We start from the raw sequence: 13,501 nt of genomic DNA, 5'->3' as shown, positions 1-13,501 counted from the left end.
ACTCTTCCTAGGGTGGGACCATCTCATGCATTGGCCGCCTTCCCTGGATGCAGCCTCCCCAGGACCCAAGGGCCAGGCTGCCAAAGGTATTTAGGCCTCTAAAGATTTTCAAAAGCTGCAGCATGTCAACTGCTCCGCCCAGGGCCAGGGAATCAGAGGCAAGTGGCAGCCACACACATCACTGCAGGAGAGACAGGGAGCGAAATGTAAAAGTGTCTTTTAATATAAATATAGATACATCTGAATGGGTCCAGCACAGAGAATAAAAGCACGGCCTTCAGAGACAGGCAGACCCAACACCCACATGGGCTTGGTCACTCTTCGCACATGGGGATAGCTCAGTGGTTTGAGCATTGGCCTGCTAAACCCAGGGTTGTGAGTTCAATCCTTGAGGGGGCCATTTAGGGATCTGGGACAAAAACTGGGGATTGGTCCTGCTTTGAGCAGGTGGTTGGACTAGATGACCTCACCCTTCCAACCTTGATAGTCTATGATTTCATCAGTCCCTGATGACTTGAAGACATCTAATGTGTCTAAGTTTAAGTCAACTAAAGAATATTTGTGTGGCAGTAAAAGCCAACCCCCTCCCTGCCCCCCCAAGTCCAGTGGTGTTAATTAAAGGAAGGGCGGGTGCTCGGTGCCCCAGGGGCAGCCAGCCTGAGGAGTCATGGGCTGAGCATGTTTCCAAAGATCCAGCTTGGGGACTGAGACAGGCCCAGGTGAAAAGCAACCCCATTGGGTGGCGTGGGGGGCACAGGAGAGCTGCCGGTGCAGGCAGGACCGAGGGAAGTGGGGCCAGGATCAGGCCGATCTCTGCAGGCAGAGCAGTGTGCACAGGGTGATGGGGAGCTCAGTGATTGTGGTCCAGATCTCCCTGGAAATGCAGGACCCCGGGGGCTCCAGCCTCATTCGCCCCATGGGACACCATGCCCCTGGCCCCAGGCTGTGCCAGGGGAACCCGGCCTCTGACTGCCCCATAGACCCTAGCTGGCTTGAAAGAGGCTGGAAACACCACGTGGGCAGCAGGCTCTGGTGCCCACAGCTCCTGGCGCATGGGATTTACAGACTAACCCTGATCTCTCTCACAGAGCTGGTGCCCAGCCCTGCGAGAATCTGTGCCGGGTGCCGGCAGGGGGTGCCTGGCCACGGCTCCCTGGCTAGACGAAGGGCACCAGCAGTGACATGAGCACCAGGAGCGGCAGGACGGCCAGCAGGCTGGGCCGGGGGAGCCAGGCTGAGCCCCGCAGGGTCTCCTTGTTAGTCTCGTCCCCAGCTGAGCCCCGCACACTGCCAGGCGGCCTGGCCCGTGCACTGCACAGGTCATGCAGGTTCCCTTGGAACTGGATCTTCCTGGACTCCTGCCGCAGCGACTCCCAGATGGCAGCAGCTTCATCAGGGCAGCTGGACAAGACCCCGCTGGCGCAGGTGTGAAAGTCGTCCCAGGACCTGGGCAGAGGAGAGGGAAGAGTCAGAGACAAAGGCCAGAAGGGTCCATGGCAATCAGGCCTTGTGATCTGTGTGTTACACCGACTGACAGGCCCCCATGCCTATAGCCAGCCCAGCCCTGCTCTGTCCCACTCTGGCCCTGCCCCTAGCCAGCCCCACCCCACCTCTAGCCAGCCCGGCCCTGCCCAGCCCCTAGCCAGCCCTGCTTCGCCCCACCCTGCCCCTAGCCAGCCCTGCCTTGCCCATAACTAGCCCTCCTTCACTCCACCTCACCCCCAGCCAGCCCAGACCTACCCATAGCCAGCCCCACCCCTGCCCTGCCCCCAGCCAGCCCAGACCTACCCATAGCCAGCCCCACCCCTGCCCTGCCCCCAGCCAGCCTGGACCTACCCATGGCCAGCCCCACCCCTGCCCTGCCCCCAGCCAGCCCAGCTCCACCCATAGCCAATTCAGCCTTGACCCACTCTACCCATAGCCAGCCTGGCCCTGTCCCACCCCATCCTGCCCCCACTGTTCGTGATGGTAACAGAGCATTTAGGCCTGTATATTTGCCTGGAGATAGAATTTTGGGTTTGTCCGTTTGATTTTTAATATTCTTATACCCGTATGAACACGTAAACGAGGAACAAAGACACAGTGTTTTGCTTCTACCCAGCCAGACGGGTTCGTTAGTATAATGAGAAAAGAAGAAATAGCGCTCACGTGATGCTGGGAATTTCTCAAGGACAAGGGCAAGCAGCCAGTTGGGAGGGATAAGGGGGATGCAGGGAGGGATAAGAAACCCTAAAAACCAGAGAAAAGGGGACCTTGGCCAGTGTACAACCTCCTTCCCTGCCCACCCAGGGGTACAAAAGAGGTGGTACCGAAGCCCCCGGCCTCACAACCCTCCAAACCAGAACAGCGCCACAGATTGTAAGGGGTGGGACTGGGGTGAGCACTACAGGTATAACTAAGCCTACTAAGAAGGTGCTTGCGGGGCGGGGCGGGGGGGAGATAGGACAAATCTCTACTGGTGTACAGAACTGTGGCCATGCTCGTTCGTTAACCCTAACAAACATCGCATCGCCTGCGCTTCCCCCTCCAGCCTCCTGCTTTCTGTCTGTGTCACGGAAGCAAGGGAGGGCAGGGAAGCCCTAACACCCACCCTGCCCATAACCAGCCTGGCCCTGCCCCTCCCCTAGCCAGCCGGATCCCCCACCACCACCCCGCCCCTAGCCACTCCCTCCCTTCCCTAACCAGCCTGGCCCACCCTTAGCCAGCTTGATCCCCTACCACCACCTTGCCCCTAACTAGCCTAGTCCCCGCTGCCCTACCCCAAAGCCAGCCTGGCCAGCCCCTCCCTGCCTGGCGGTTCCTTGGGCTAGCGCAGATCTTCTAGAACAGGGGTAGGCAAACTTTTTGGGCTCAGGGCCACATCTGGGTGGGGAAATTGTGTGCAGGGCTGGGGTGTGAGAGGGAGTGCGGTGTGCAGGAAGGGGCGAAGGGCAAGGGATTGGGGCAGAGGAGGGGTGCAGGAGGGGGGGCAGAGGAGGGCTGCAGGAAGAGGGAGGGGTGCGACGGGGGGAGACTCAGGGCAGGGGGATGGGGCGAGGTGCGACGGGGGGGGACTCAGGGCAGGGGTGCAAGAGGGGTTGGGGCTCTGGCCCGGCACCACTTACCTAAAGCGGCTCCGGGGTGGCAGCAGGCTCCCTGCCTGCCTGCCTGCCCTGGCCCCACGCCGCGCCGGGAAGTGGCTGGCACCACGTCCCTGCGCGGCCCCTGGGGCACAGGGCTCCGCGTGCTGCCCTTGCTGTGCCTCCAGGTACCTCCCCCTCTGCCCCCCCCCCCCGGACTTGGTGCCAGCCACTTCTGAGAGTGGCGCGGGGCCTGCGGCACCACGGGGGGGGCAATCCCACGGGCCAGATCCAAAGCCCTGAGGGGCTGGATCCAGCCCGCAGTTTGCCCACCCCTGCTCTAGAAAGAGCTGTCCAGCCTCCCTGTGCAGAGAGCCCCGTGCCCATGGCTAGTCCCCAACCCTGGCCAATGAGCAGGATGAGACATGGCCCTGTGCAGATCAGCCCTCCCGGACTCCACCTCCACACACAGGCCAGCTGGCTCCTCCCAGCACCGGGTTCCCTGCCGTCCCCTGCCCCCACTGCTGACAGGATCCACCCCCGGAGCCAGGCTGGGAACCTGCCCCCTTTTCCCCATGGCTGGGCCCCTCGACCTGAGGTCCAAAGGGTTCTGCCGAGAGTGCCAGTGCTGTCCCCTCTGCCCCACAGCCGAAACCCCACTGTCTGGGGGGCAGCTGCTGGGAGACTGGGACGCTGCTACTCTCACCTGCAGATGGTGTCCAGTTCCTGCCTGTCGTGCCTGCTGTCCTCCTGCTGCTTCTGGACGCTCTGGGCCATGCTGTCCCCCAGGCTGATGAGGCATTCGGCAAAGCCCTTGTAGATAGTGTCACATCTCCGCCCAGCCGTGCTCACCGGATCCTCGGCCACAGCTGCACAGGGGACAAGAGTCACTGATAAGCCCCCTGCCCCAGCTCTCAGCCCTCACCGGGCAGGTCTGCATCCTGGCCCCAGCTCCCCCAGACCCCACAATGGGGCTTCTCCCTGCCCCTGAGACGTTCACTGTTCCTGTCTGCCAGAGTGCTGTACGCGAGCCCCATTCCCAAGCCATGCCTGCACGTACGGGGACTATCCAGCCACATGGGGGGCAGGGCAGAGCTATTGCCCCCAAGGGCAGAGCAGGGGGAAGGGTTGACCCCCCGGTTGAATCTTGGGCTTGTAGAAGGGACACTGCACTTTCTGCAATGCCTTCCTCGTGCCTGAGGTCCGCACACCTCCCACGCTGGGGCCCACTCTGGACCCTCCAGTCCCATAAACCTGTGGGATGTTGCAGTTACTTTCACCCCAGAGGAGGCTGCAGAGCAGCAGTGGGAAAGCCCTCCACTGATCCAGAAGCAAAGCGCTTTGGGCTGTGAGCTACAAGGGGATCTCACTGAACTGGGCGACAAAACGACCTATGAAATTCAATGCTGATAAGTGCAAAGTCAGTCACCCTGGAAAACATCATCCCAACTGTTCATACAGAATGACGAGGTCTAAATTAGCTGGTCCCACTCAAGGAACATCTTGGAGTCGTGGTGGATGGTTCTCTGAAAACATCTGCTTAATGTGCAGCCGCAGCCAAAAAAGTGAACAGAATGTTGGGAGCCCTTAGGAAAAGGACAGATCAGATAGAAAATACCATAATACCCCTGTATAATTCCATGGGATGCCCACACCTTGAATACTGCGTGCAGATGTGGTCGCCTCATCTCAAAATAGATAGATTAGAATTGGAAAAGGTACAGAAAAGGGGTATGGAACAGCTTCCATATGAAGAGAGATTAATAAAACACTGACTTTTCACCTTGGAAAAGAGATGACGAAGGAGGGGATATGATAGAGGTCTATAAAATTATGACTGGTGTGGGCAGAATGAATAAGGAAGCGTTATTTACCCCTTCACACAAGACAAGAATCAGGGGTCACCCAATGAAATTAACAGGCAGCAGGTTTAAAAACAAACAAAAGGAAGTATTTCATCACACAACGCACAGTCAACCTGTGGAACTCCTTGCCAGGGGATGTTGTGAAGGCCAGAAGTATAACTGGGTTCAAAGAAGAATTAGCAAAGTTCATGGAAGACAGGTCCATCAATGGCTATTAGCCAAGATGGTCAGGGACACAAGCCCATGCTCTGGGTGCCCCTAGGCCTCTGACTGCCAGATGCTGGGAGGAGAAAGGGAGGCACCAAGATGCCCTGGAGACTGGCACTACTGTGTAGCCTCTATGCCCTGAGCAGGGGGCAGCTTGCTGGGCAGGGGAATCTGTTTTGTGCCACTGCTGAGCAGCTCAGTCCGCATCACGCTCTAGCCCTGGCATCTGGAGCTGCAGACAACAGCCCACCCACCTGTAGCCATCTGTGTCTGGGGTTTGCATTCGCTCCCCAAGCCTCCTTCCTGGGCAACAAGCTGAGCCCAAAGCCATCGAGCTCAGGTGCGTCTCCCCATTCAGCTTCCCACGGCAAGGGGGGTCCTGGCATGGGCGAGGCACCACGCAGCAGGTGGCTGGAAAGTTTCCCCTCAGTGCCCCAGTTGCTCTGGGCAACTGGGAGAGGGACGCACGGCCATTAGTTGCCTTTACCCTGCGTGGTCCTTCCCAGCCCTACACCAGGGCCAGGGTGCTGACAGCAGCTGCAGTGGGCAAAGCGGTGCTCCCAAGGGGTTGCAAGCTGCCAGGAGTGGGCTCCCCCATCCCAGCCCATGTCCCACGCGCTGGAGACGGGTCCTGCAGGGAAAGCCCAGGCAGTAACATCCCTCAGGCTAGAAACGGGGCTGGGATGAGCGAGATGGGAAATTCTTTGCTGCTGGGCACAGACCGACCCTGTGGCTTTGTCCCAGGCTGCCTAGCGTTGGCTGGTTGTGGCTACACCACAGGCTGCTGAGTGTTCAGCCAGGAGGACAGGCCTGGCCCGGCCCGATGCCGTTTGACGGATCCTGGTGCCTCGTGCAAATCCAGTGCATTGTGGGAGTCCTGCAGCGCCCCTCCTGTGTGCCCAGCTGGGAGCCGGAATACCCGCCGCGAGGTGCTGGACCAGCTGAGCTCCTCCACGGACACAGGGAGGAGGCCAGCCCCCACATCCCTGTTGCGAGCAGCTCCTGGGACGTGCCTGGCAGGCTGTTGTGTGAGGCTGTGAAGTTCTGCCCAGGCACCAGCAGCCGCAGCACCCTGGCAGGCTGTTCCTCCCACAGGGAGGGGAGCGGGACAATCTTAGACCTACCTCGCTCTACAGGAATTCTTTATTAAAGCAACAAAGTTGGGTTAATGACAGACAAGCCGGGGCAGAGGGCAACCCCCCCAGGACTCCCAGTGCCCAGCCCTACCCCCTCCTCTGCCACACAGTACCTTCCAGGATGCCTTATGGGATCTTGCAGGATAAGGCGGATTTAACCTTCGCCGTCAGCCAGAGGGCAGAGCCTGGCACAGCATCGCCCTGCTGCTGTGGGAGGAAAGGGGTGCCATCTGACCACATGGGGCCCTCTCCTGGTGGTCCGTGGTGTGGCACCTGCCCTAACCCCCTGCATGCCCATTCCCCGCCTGGCTCACTGGCCCAGCAAATGCCACGCAGTGCCATCTTCCAAGGCAGATGCCCACAGGCCACTCTCCAGCGCAGGTATAGGGGACACACGGGCCCGAGGCGGTGATAACTGCCCTTGCTGGTACAGACACTGCCACGGTCTGTGGCAAATCTCCCTGCCTGTGCGACCAGCTGAGCAAGACGGAGGTTACTGCTCCCAGTCTTGGCCCCCATTGCAGGTGTGCCCATCAAGGGGCACAGGCTGAGCAATCCCAGGCCTCACACACCCACTAGTGCCAAGGGACACTGGCAGTGCCACTCCCTGGGGACAGGGCAGTGTCCCACCCCCTCCATCCCCAGGATCCCTGAGGCTCAGCAAAATGGTTGAGATCAACTCAGGAGGAGAAAGCAACAGAACTAAATCGGCGGCACTTGGGTAACCAGCGGTGGCGGGGGAGGCGAGGGGTGTGAGAACAGCCTAGGAACACCTGGGTGGGCACCACACGGAGGAGAGGGATTCGTTGGGGTGCTATGGGGGTGAGGCTGAAACAAGCGAAGGAAAACTTAGGCTGTCAGGGAGCAGTCCCTGGCAGGAGGAGATTTGCTGGGCTGGGAGACAGTCTCCCCAGGACAGGGCACACCCTGGAGACACTGTGCTGCAAAGAGCTGCCCGAGGGGTGGAACAGGCATCTGTTCTCGCTTTTCCCTGCTCGAGTTTCTAGCATTTTATATACAAAGGCCATTTCTGTCCAAAGCTCAGATCCCATGACTCCAGCTGCTACTCCCCTAGGGCAGAGCCCCGCGTGGGACTGGTTTCAATCCTGCCCCGCAATACCCACCCACTCCTGCGTTGGGTCTTGCATTTTTATCCCGCTCCCACCGGCAAAAACCAATGCTCCCCCCAATCCCGCAAGAGAGACAGATTCTCCCATGCTGCTAAAAACACAACAGCCGGTTCATATAGTAGAAATATAAACGGAATTCAGACCATTTTTACCACTAAGCGAATAAACCAATTTTGCCTAAACCATGTACAAAAATACTTTAACTCCTGTTATAACAGGCATCAGAGCTCTTTCTAGCCCTTGCTTAAATTATAAGTATTAAAATCTTTATTAAAAAAAGAAAAAAGCTTGCTTTGCGTTGCTGAAGTTGGCTGTCAAATGGCTGTCGTGTGTATATCCCATGGAATATAAACGAATTGCAGTACAACTTTGCCTTAAAAAGGTGCAGATTTTTGTTAATGATTATAAAAATTGTTTTTTAAAAAAAATTGGGAATTTTTAAACTGCTGTGACGTTCCCCAGGATACAGTCTGGACTGATGGACAGTTGAGTCCCCTCAATTCCCCAACCTGGGGTGCCTTTTACCCTACTTTGCTGAGAGCAATCGCTCCTGGTCTGCTCACAGGCAGCCTCCAGCATGTAAATCACTCCCAGCTATACTGTACGAGTGCTGTAGCCAACCCACTCTTGAATTACATGGCAGGGCAACGCTAGCAAAATCCCAGTCCCAGACTTTCCCCCAACCACGTGCATCTCGTACTGCCCAGCACCCTCCTAGACAATACAAGCTCATAGAAGTCCATCATTTCATTAATAGAAAATTATATGCATAAACCTTGTTATCTCGAGTTTCATAAACACTTCAATCCAAACACACACCAGTTTAGATAAGACAATAAAACACAGATAGCTGTTAAGTGATTACAAGTAAAGAGGTATAAAAATCAGAATTGGTTATAAGAAAATAAAAAGATAAAACACATCTAATACCTAACTTTACAAGCTAAATGAATTCAAAGCAAAGGTTTCTCTCACCACACGCTCTAGCAGTCTTACTGGTTGGAAACCTTTCAGCCAGGACCCCTCCCCCAGTTCAGTGTTAATTTTCTTGTCCTTCAGGTGTTGTTGACATCACAAGCAGCAAGAAAGGGAGGAGCATTTTGGGGCATCTGTTCCCTTTTTATAGCTCTCTTTTTGAGAATCTCTCCAGCTGAGGTTCCGGAGACAGAAGGTCTGAGGGGATGGGAACCTCCAGCTTTTTCTTTGCCAAAATGTAAATTTCTCACTCTCGCGCTTTTTTCTGCCAAAGAATGGTCACTTAACCAGACAATACTCCATTTTTGATTTTGTGGATACCTGGCTGAGCTGTCAGTTTGCCTTTGAGGCACTGGTTTATGCCTGCTTTTCTAAACTTGGATCATGTCTCAGTAACGTCATACAGTAGAATCTTATAACTATATGTTGCCACATATTTTACCAGGACAATAACGATCAGCAAATTATGAGTTTTCAAATGATCTCACTTTGGACTTTGTACAAAATCCATTACAGTTTTGTAAAAAGGGGTAAGCGTAGGGATACTGACTGTCACAACCACTTAAGCACCGTTTCTGGAACTTTGAAATATACCATTCAAGTCATTTATGTGTCAGGATGATTATTGCTTTTTGACAAACATTTAACAGGAAAACTGCTCACTACACTAGGTTTTTCACAGAAATAAATTTTAAAAAGAGGCTCAAACTAAGTGATCGATAATAAGGTCAACTTAAACAGCAGGTGTACCTGCACTTGCATTTTGTTTTCCCACAAAATATCAGTCTGTGGGTTTTCCTGTCCACTCAATCCTGCCCACAACAAAGTACATTTCACCCGCTCCTGCTATTATAGCAGTGGATCCTGTGGGACCACAGTCCTGCTGCAGGGCTCTATTCTAGGACAGGGGACAGACTGCTCTCTGCTTGTGGTCCCTGGGGGAGATGCGCTTCACCCTATGGCCTGGCTTCACCTCAACAGGACAGATCATCACTGCCCCATTCCCATGCAAACCCTCCAGGGCCAGCAAGAGCCCTGAATTCAACAACAGCTTCCGAGCCAGTTGCTGCCAGATACCTGCAGGGCCCAAGCCTCAACTGCAGAGCACTGGAGAGGGAGCAAGCAGTCCAAATTACAAGGAAGTTGTATTAAACGTCCTAGACACAAGGAGGTTAACCACTGGTGGGGGAGTGGGGAGCTGTTTTCCTGATTTGTGGTGATGTCAGTCAGGGGGTGGGGCTCTCAGTGGCACCTAGGCCGTGCCCACTTCCAGGTAGCAGCGTGAAGAGGGGGACAGGGATTCTCAGAGCCTGAGGTCTAGCCTCTCCCACACTGGCTCTCTGCAGCAGTAATCCCAGCAGTGTCCCTTTAAACAGCAGACAGAGCCAGATGCAGCGCTGGAGAATCAGTGTGGGATGTGGTGGTTGGCAGGCAGCCTCCCCATGGCTAAGGCGGCAGGAGGCGCTCAGCGGGGAGTCGCTCTCTGCACATCCCCCAGGCAGCAAGCAAGGCAGGAGAAAGAGCAGACAGCCCTGGGGTAAGGCTCACCGGCCCTGCCCTTGCTTTGGAACTCTGCAGAGCTCTGTGCTGGCGAGGAGGAAGCTGATTAATATTTTAAGGACGCTGGCCTGATTCAGCCTCATCAAACACATCAATAGCCACCCCCGCCACCCAGCTCCTCCACATGGGCAGGGCTGCGCAGAGCCACCGGGCTGGAGTCCCCCCGAGCCCTCTGGGAAGCGAGCGCAGGGGAACTGGCCAGAGAAGAGGGCAGAAAGCAGATCATTAGCTGGGGGATGTGGCCAGCCCCCTGCTTTCCATCAAGATGCACCAGCAGCTGCTTTGGGGACAGGCTGCGTGTTCCTCTGGTGCAGCCTGCCAGGGAGGCACTAGGGGTCAGGCTGGCAGCTTGCCAGCAGGCCACCCATTTAAAATCAAATCCACGTCCCCGCAACCTTAATATTTGCTTAGGCTCCTCTGCAGGCACTAGCCAGCTGGCAGCCGGGGCTCGGCTGTCAGTCATTCGACTCTGCCCATGCACCTGTGACTAAGCCAGAGCAGACGCGGGGAGGCCAGGATCCACGTGTCCCTCCCCATAGGGCTGCACTGTGGCTTGCCCCGCAGCCCGGGGTCACCAATGAGCTCTTTTGGGGCTGGGCACTGGGCCAGCCTTAGGGACAGGCGATCAGGGTGGTCACCCTGGCTGCCAGCTTGGGTTGGGCTCTTTTGCACTCAACCACTTTCCAAACATTTTCCAGCAAAACACCAGGGGCTGCCCTGCTGGCCACCCAGCACGCACCCCAAGTCTCCCCATGAACTCATCTGACACGGGTCACAGACTCCAGGTCTCCCGAGTCCCACTCCTGTGCTGTAACCACTTGCCCATGCTCCCTTTCCAGCCTGGTTGCCTGCAGCTTGTGTGCCCAGTGTCTGTGCCAGGCAGGACCACTGGGACCATCCAGCCCAGCCCCCTGAATAAGGCCTGCTGAGCTAGAGCAGAGCTTTCCAAAAGAGACCCAGCCCTGACCCACCACGGCCCCTGGTGCCAATGCACCACTGCTCAAAGTTGGCCCGATTTCCAGTGGGAATTTGCCTCGTTTCACCTTACAGCCATTGCTCCGTGTTACACCCTGGTCTGCTCCCCACACTGAGCTCAGTTCCCAGCTCCCCTGTAGGTGCCCCCCACCCGTCCCCAAGAGGGCACATGGCCCTGGCCCCTTCCAGGAAGCAGCTGGGCTGGCAGCTCTCACAGATGCAGTGCCTCAGCTCCTCAGCCAAGCTGGCGCCTGGCATCAAGCCTCCTGGGGCTCAGGGCAGCATGTAAACAGGGCCTTGCATCAGCGGCCTCTGGAGGGGCTGACAATGACACAGCATGTGCTCTGCATGGGCACCTAGGGCCATGCTCCCCTCTGCCATTCTTTGCATCGGTCTTCACAGCTGAGGAGGTGAGGGAGATTCCCAAACCTGAGCCATTCTTTCTGGGTAACAAACCTAAGGAACCGTCCCAGCTTGAAGTGTCGGTAGAAGCATGAGCTTTCGTGAGCATTCTGATGAAGTGAGCTGTAGCTCACGAAAGCTCATGCCCAAATAAATTGGTTAGTCTCTAAGGTGCCACAAGTCCTCCTGTTCTTTTTGCGAATACAGACTAACACGGCTGCTACTCTGATAACTGTAGTCTGTAACCTGTCACTTAAATCATTTCTGTACCAGATGACTGGAGAACAGCTAATGTGACACCTATTACACATAAGGCTCCAGAGATGATCCCAGCAATTACAGGCCGGTAAGCCTAATTTCCGTACCAGGGAAATTGGTTGAAACTATAGTAAAAAAAGAATTCTCAGACACACAGATGAACATGGTTTGCTGGGGAAGAGTCAACATGGTTTTTGCAAAGAGAAATCATGCCTCACCAATCTAATAGAATTCTTTGCGGGGATAAAAAACATGTGGACAAGGGGGATCCAATAGATATCATGTACACAGAATTTCAAAAAGCCTTTGATAAGGTCCCTCACCCTCTTAAACAAAGTAAGCAGTCATGAGATAAGAGGGAAGATCCTCTCATGGATCATTAACTGGTTAAAAGATAGGAAACAAAGGGTAGGAATAAATGGTCAGTTTTCAGAATGGAGAGAGGTAAACAGTGGTGTCCCCCAGGGGTCTGTTCTGGGACCAGTGCTCTTCAACATATTCATAAATGATCTGGAAAAAGGGGTAAACAGTGAGGCAAAGTTTGCAGATGATACAAAAAAACTATTCAAGACACATAAGTCAAAAGCTGACTGCGAAGAGTTACAAAGAAATCTCTCAAGACTAGCTGACTGGGCAACAAAATGGCAGATGAAATTCAGTGTTGATAAATGCAAAGTAATGCACATTGGAAAATATAATCCCAACTATACATATAAAATGATGGGGTCTGAATTAGCTGTTTCCACTCAAGAAAGGGATCTTGGAATCATTGTGAATAGTTATCTGAAAACTGCAGTCAATGTGCAGCGGCAGTCAAAAAACGAACAGAATGTTAGGAACCATTAGGAAACGGATAGCTAATAAGACAGAAAATATCATAATGACATTGTATAAATCCATGGTATGCCCACATCTTGAATACTGCGTGCAGATGTGGTCTACCCATCTCAAAAAAAGATACATTGGAACTGGAAAAGGTACAGAAAAAGGCAACAAAAATGGAACAGGGTATGGAACAGCTTCCATAGGAGGAGAGATTAATAAGACTGGGACTTTTAAGCTTGGAAAAGAGACGACTAAGGGGGGGATATGATAGAGGTCTATAAAATCATGACTGGTGTGGCGAAAGTAACTAAGGAAGTGTTATTTACTCCTTACCATAACAAAAGAACTAGGGGTCACCAAATTAAATTAATAGCCAGCAGGCTTAAAAGAAACAAAAGGAAGTATTTCTTCACACAACACAGTCAACCTGTGGAACTCGTTGCCAGAGGACGTTGTGAAGGCCAAGACTATAACAGGGTTCAAAAAGGAACTAGATAAGTTCATGGAGGATAGGTCCATCAATGGCTATTAGTCGGGATGGGGTCCCCAGCCTCTGTTTGCCAGAAGCTGGGAAGGGATGACAGGGGATGGATCACTGGATGATTCCCTGTTCTGTTCATTCCCTCTGGAGCACCTGGCATTGGCCACTGTTGGAAGACAGGAAGCTGGGCTAGATGGACCACTGGTCTGATCCAGTCTGGCCATTCTTATGTTCACCCTCACCGTACAGCGGCAGGGATTGGGGAGCCTGCATAACAGGAAGCAAGGCCAAGACCCTTGAGCAGCTCAGCCAAACAGCAGAAAGGTGCTAGCACCATGGAGGGACAGTCTTGGTGCCAGGGCAGAGGGCTAGGAGCCAGGGCAGGCTCGGGAAGGTCCAGAGCCAATAGCAGCGGCTATTTCCCAGCTTGGAGAGAGAAACACCAGGTTTGGCACTACCTCCTGGGAGGGGTAGGAGCCTCGCCACACTGCAGAAGAGGAACAATCCTGCACTAGCCCCTGGGAAGGGCCTGATGGGACCCAACAGGCCCTTCCACTCCAAGTTCTCACTTGGCCTGGGCATCAGCCCAGGAGGTGCCCGCTCCACGGGGCTAGGAGCCCTGGAGAGC

General features: G+C 54.8%; 1 protein-coding gene across 1 annotated transcript in view; it reads right to left on the bottom strand.

Annotated features, from left to right (window-relative positions):
* Positions 1 to 243: 243 nt before the first annotated feature.
* NRN1L (neuritin 1 like) overlaps positions 244 to 13,501 on the bottom strand; it is a 34,311-nt gene continuing 21,053 nt past the window's right edge. The window contains exons 2-3 of the mRNA XM_074969061.1: positions 3,766 to 3,928; positions 244 to 1,446 (exon numbers count right to left, since the gene is read on the bottom strand). Coding sequence (XP_074825162.1) covers positions 1,158 to 1,446; positions 3,766 to 3,928 — 452 coding nt within the window. The 3' untranslated portion in view covers positions 244 to 1,157. The remainder of the gene's footprint in view (positions 1,447 to 3,765; positions 3,929 to 13,501) is intronic.

Source organism: Natator depressus, chromosome 12 (genome assembly GCF_965152275.1).
Source record: "Natator depressus isolate rNatDep1 chromosome 12, rNatDep2.hap1, whole genome shotgun sequence".
NCBI classification, from domain to species: Eukaryota; Metazoa; Chordata; order Testudines; family Cheloniidae; genus Natator; species Natator depressus.
This window is presented reverse-complemented; position numbering and strand designations above follow the sequence as displayed.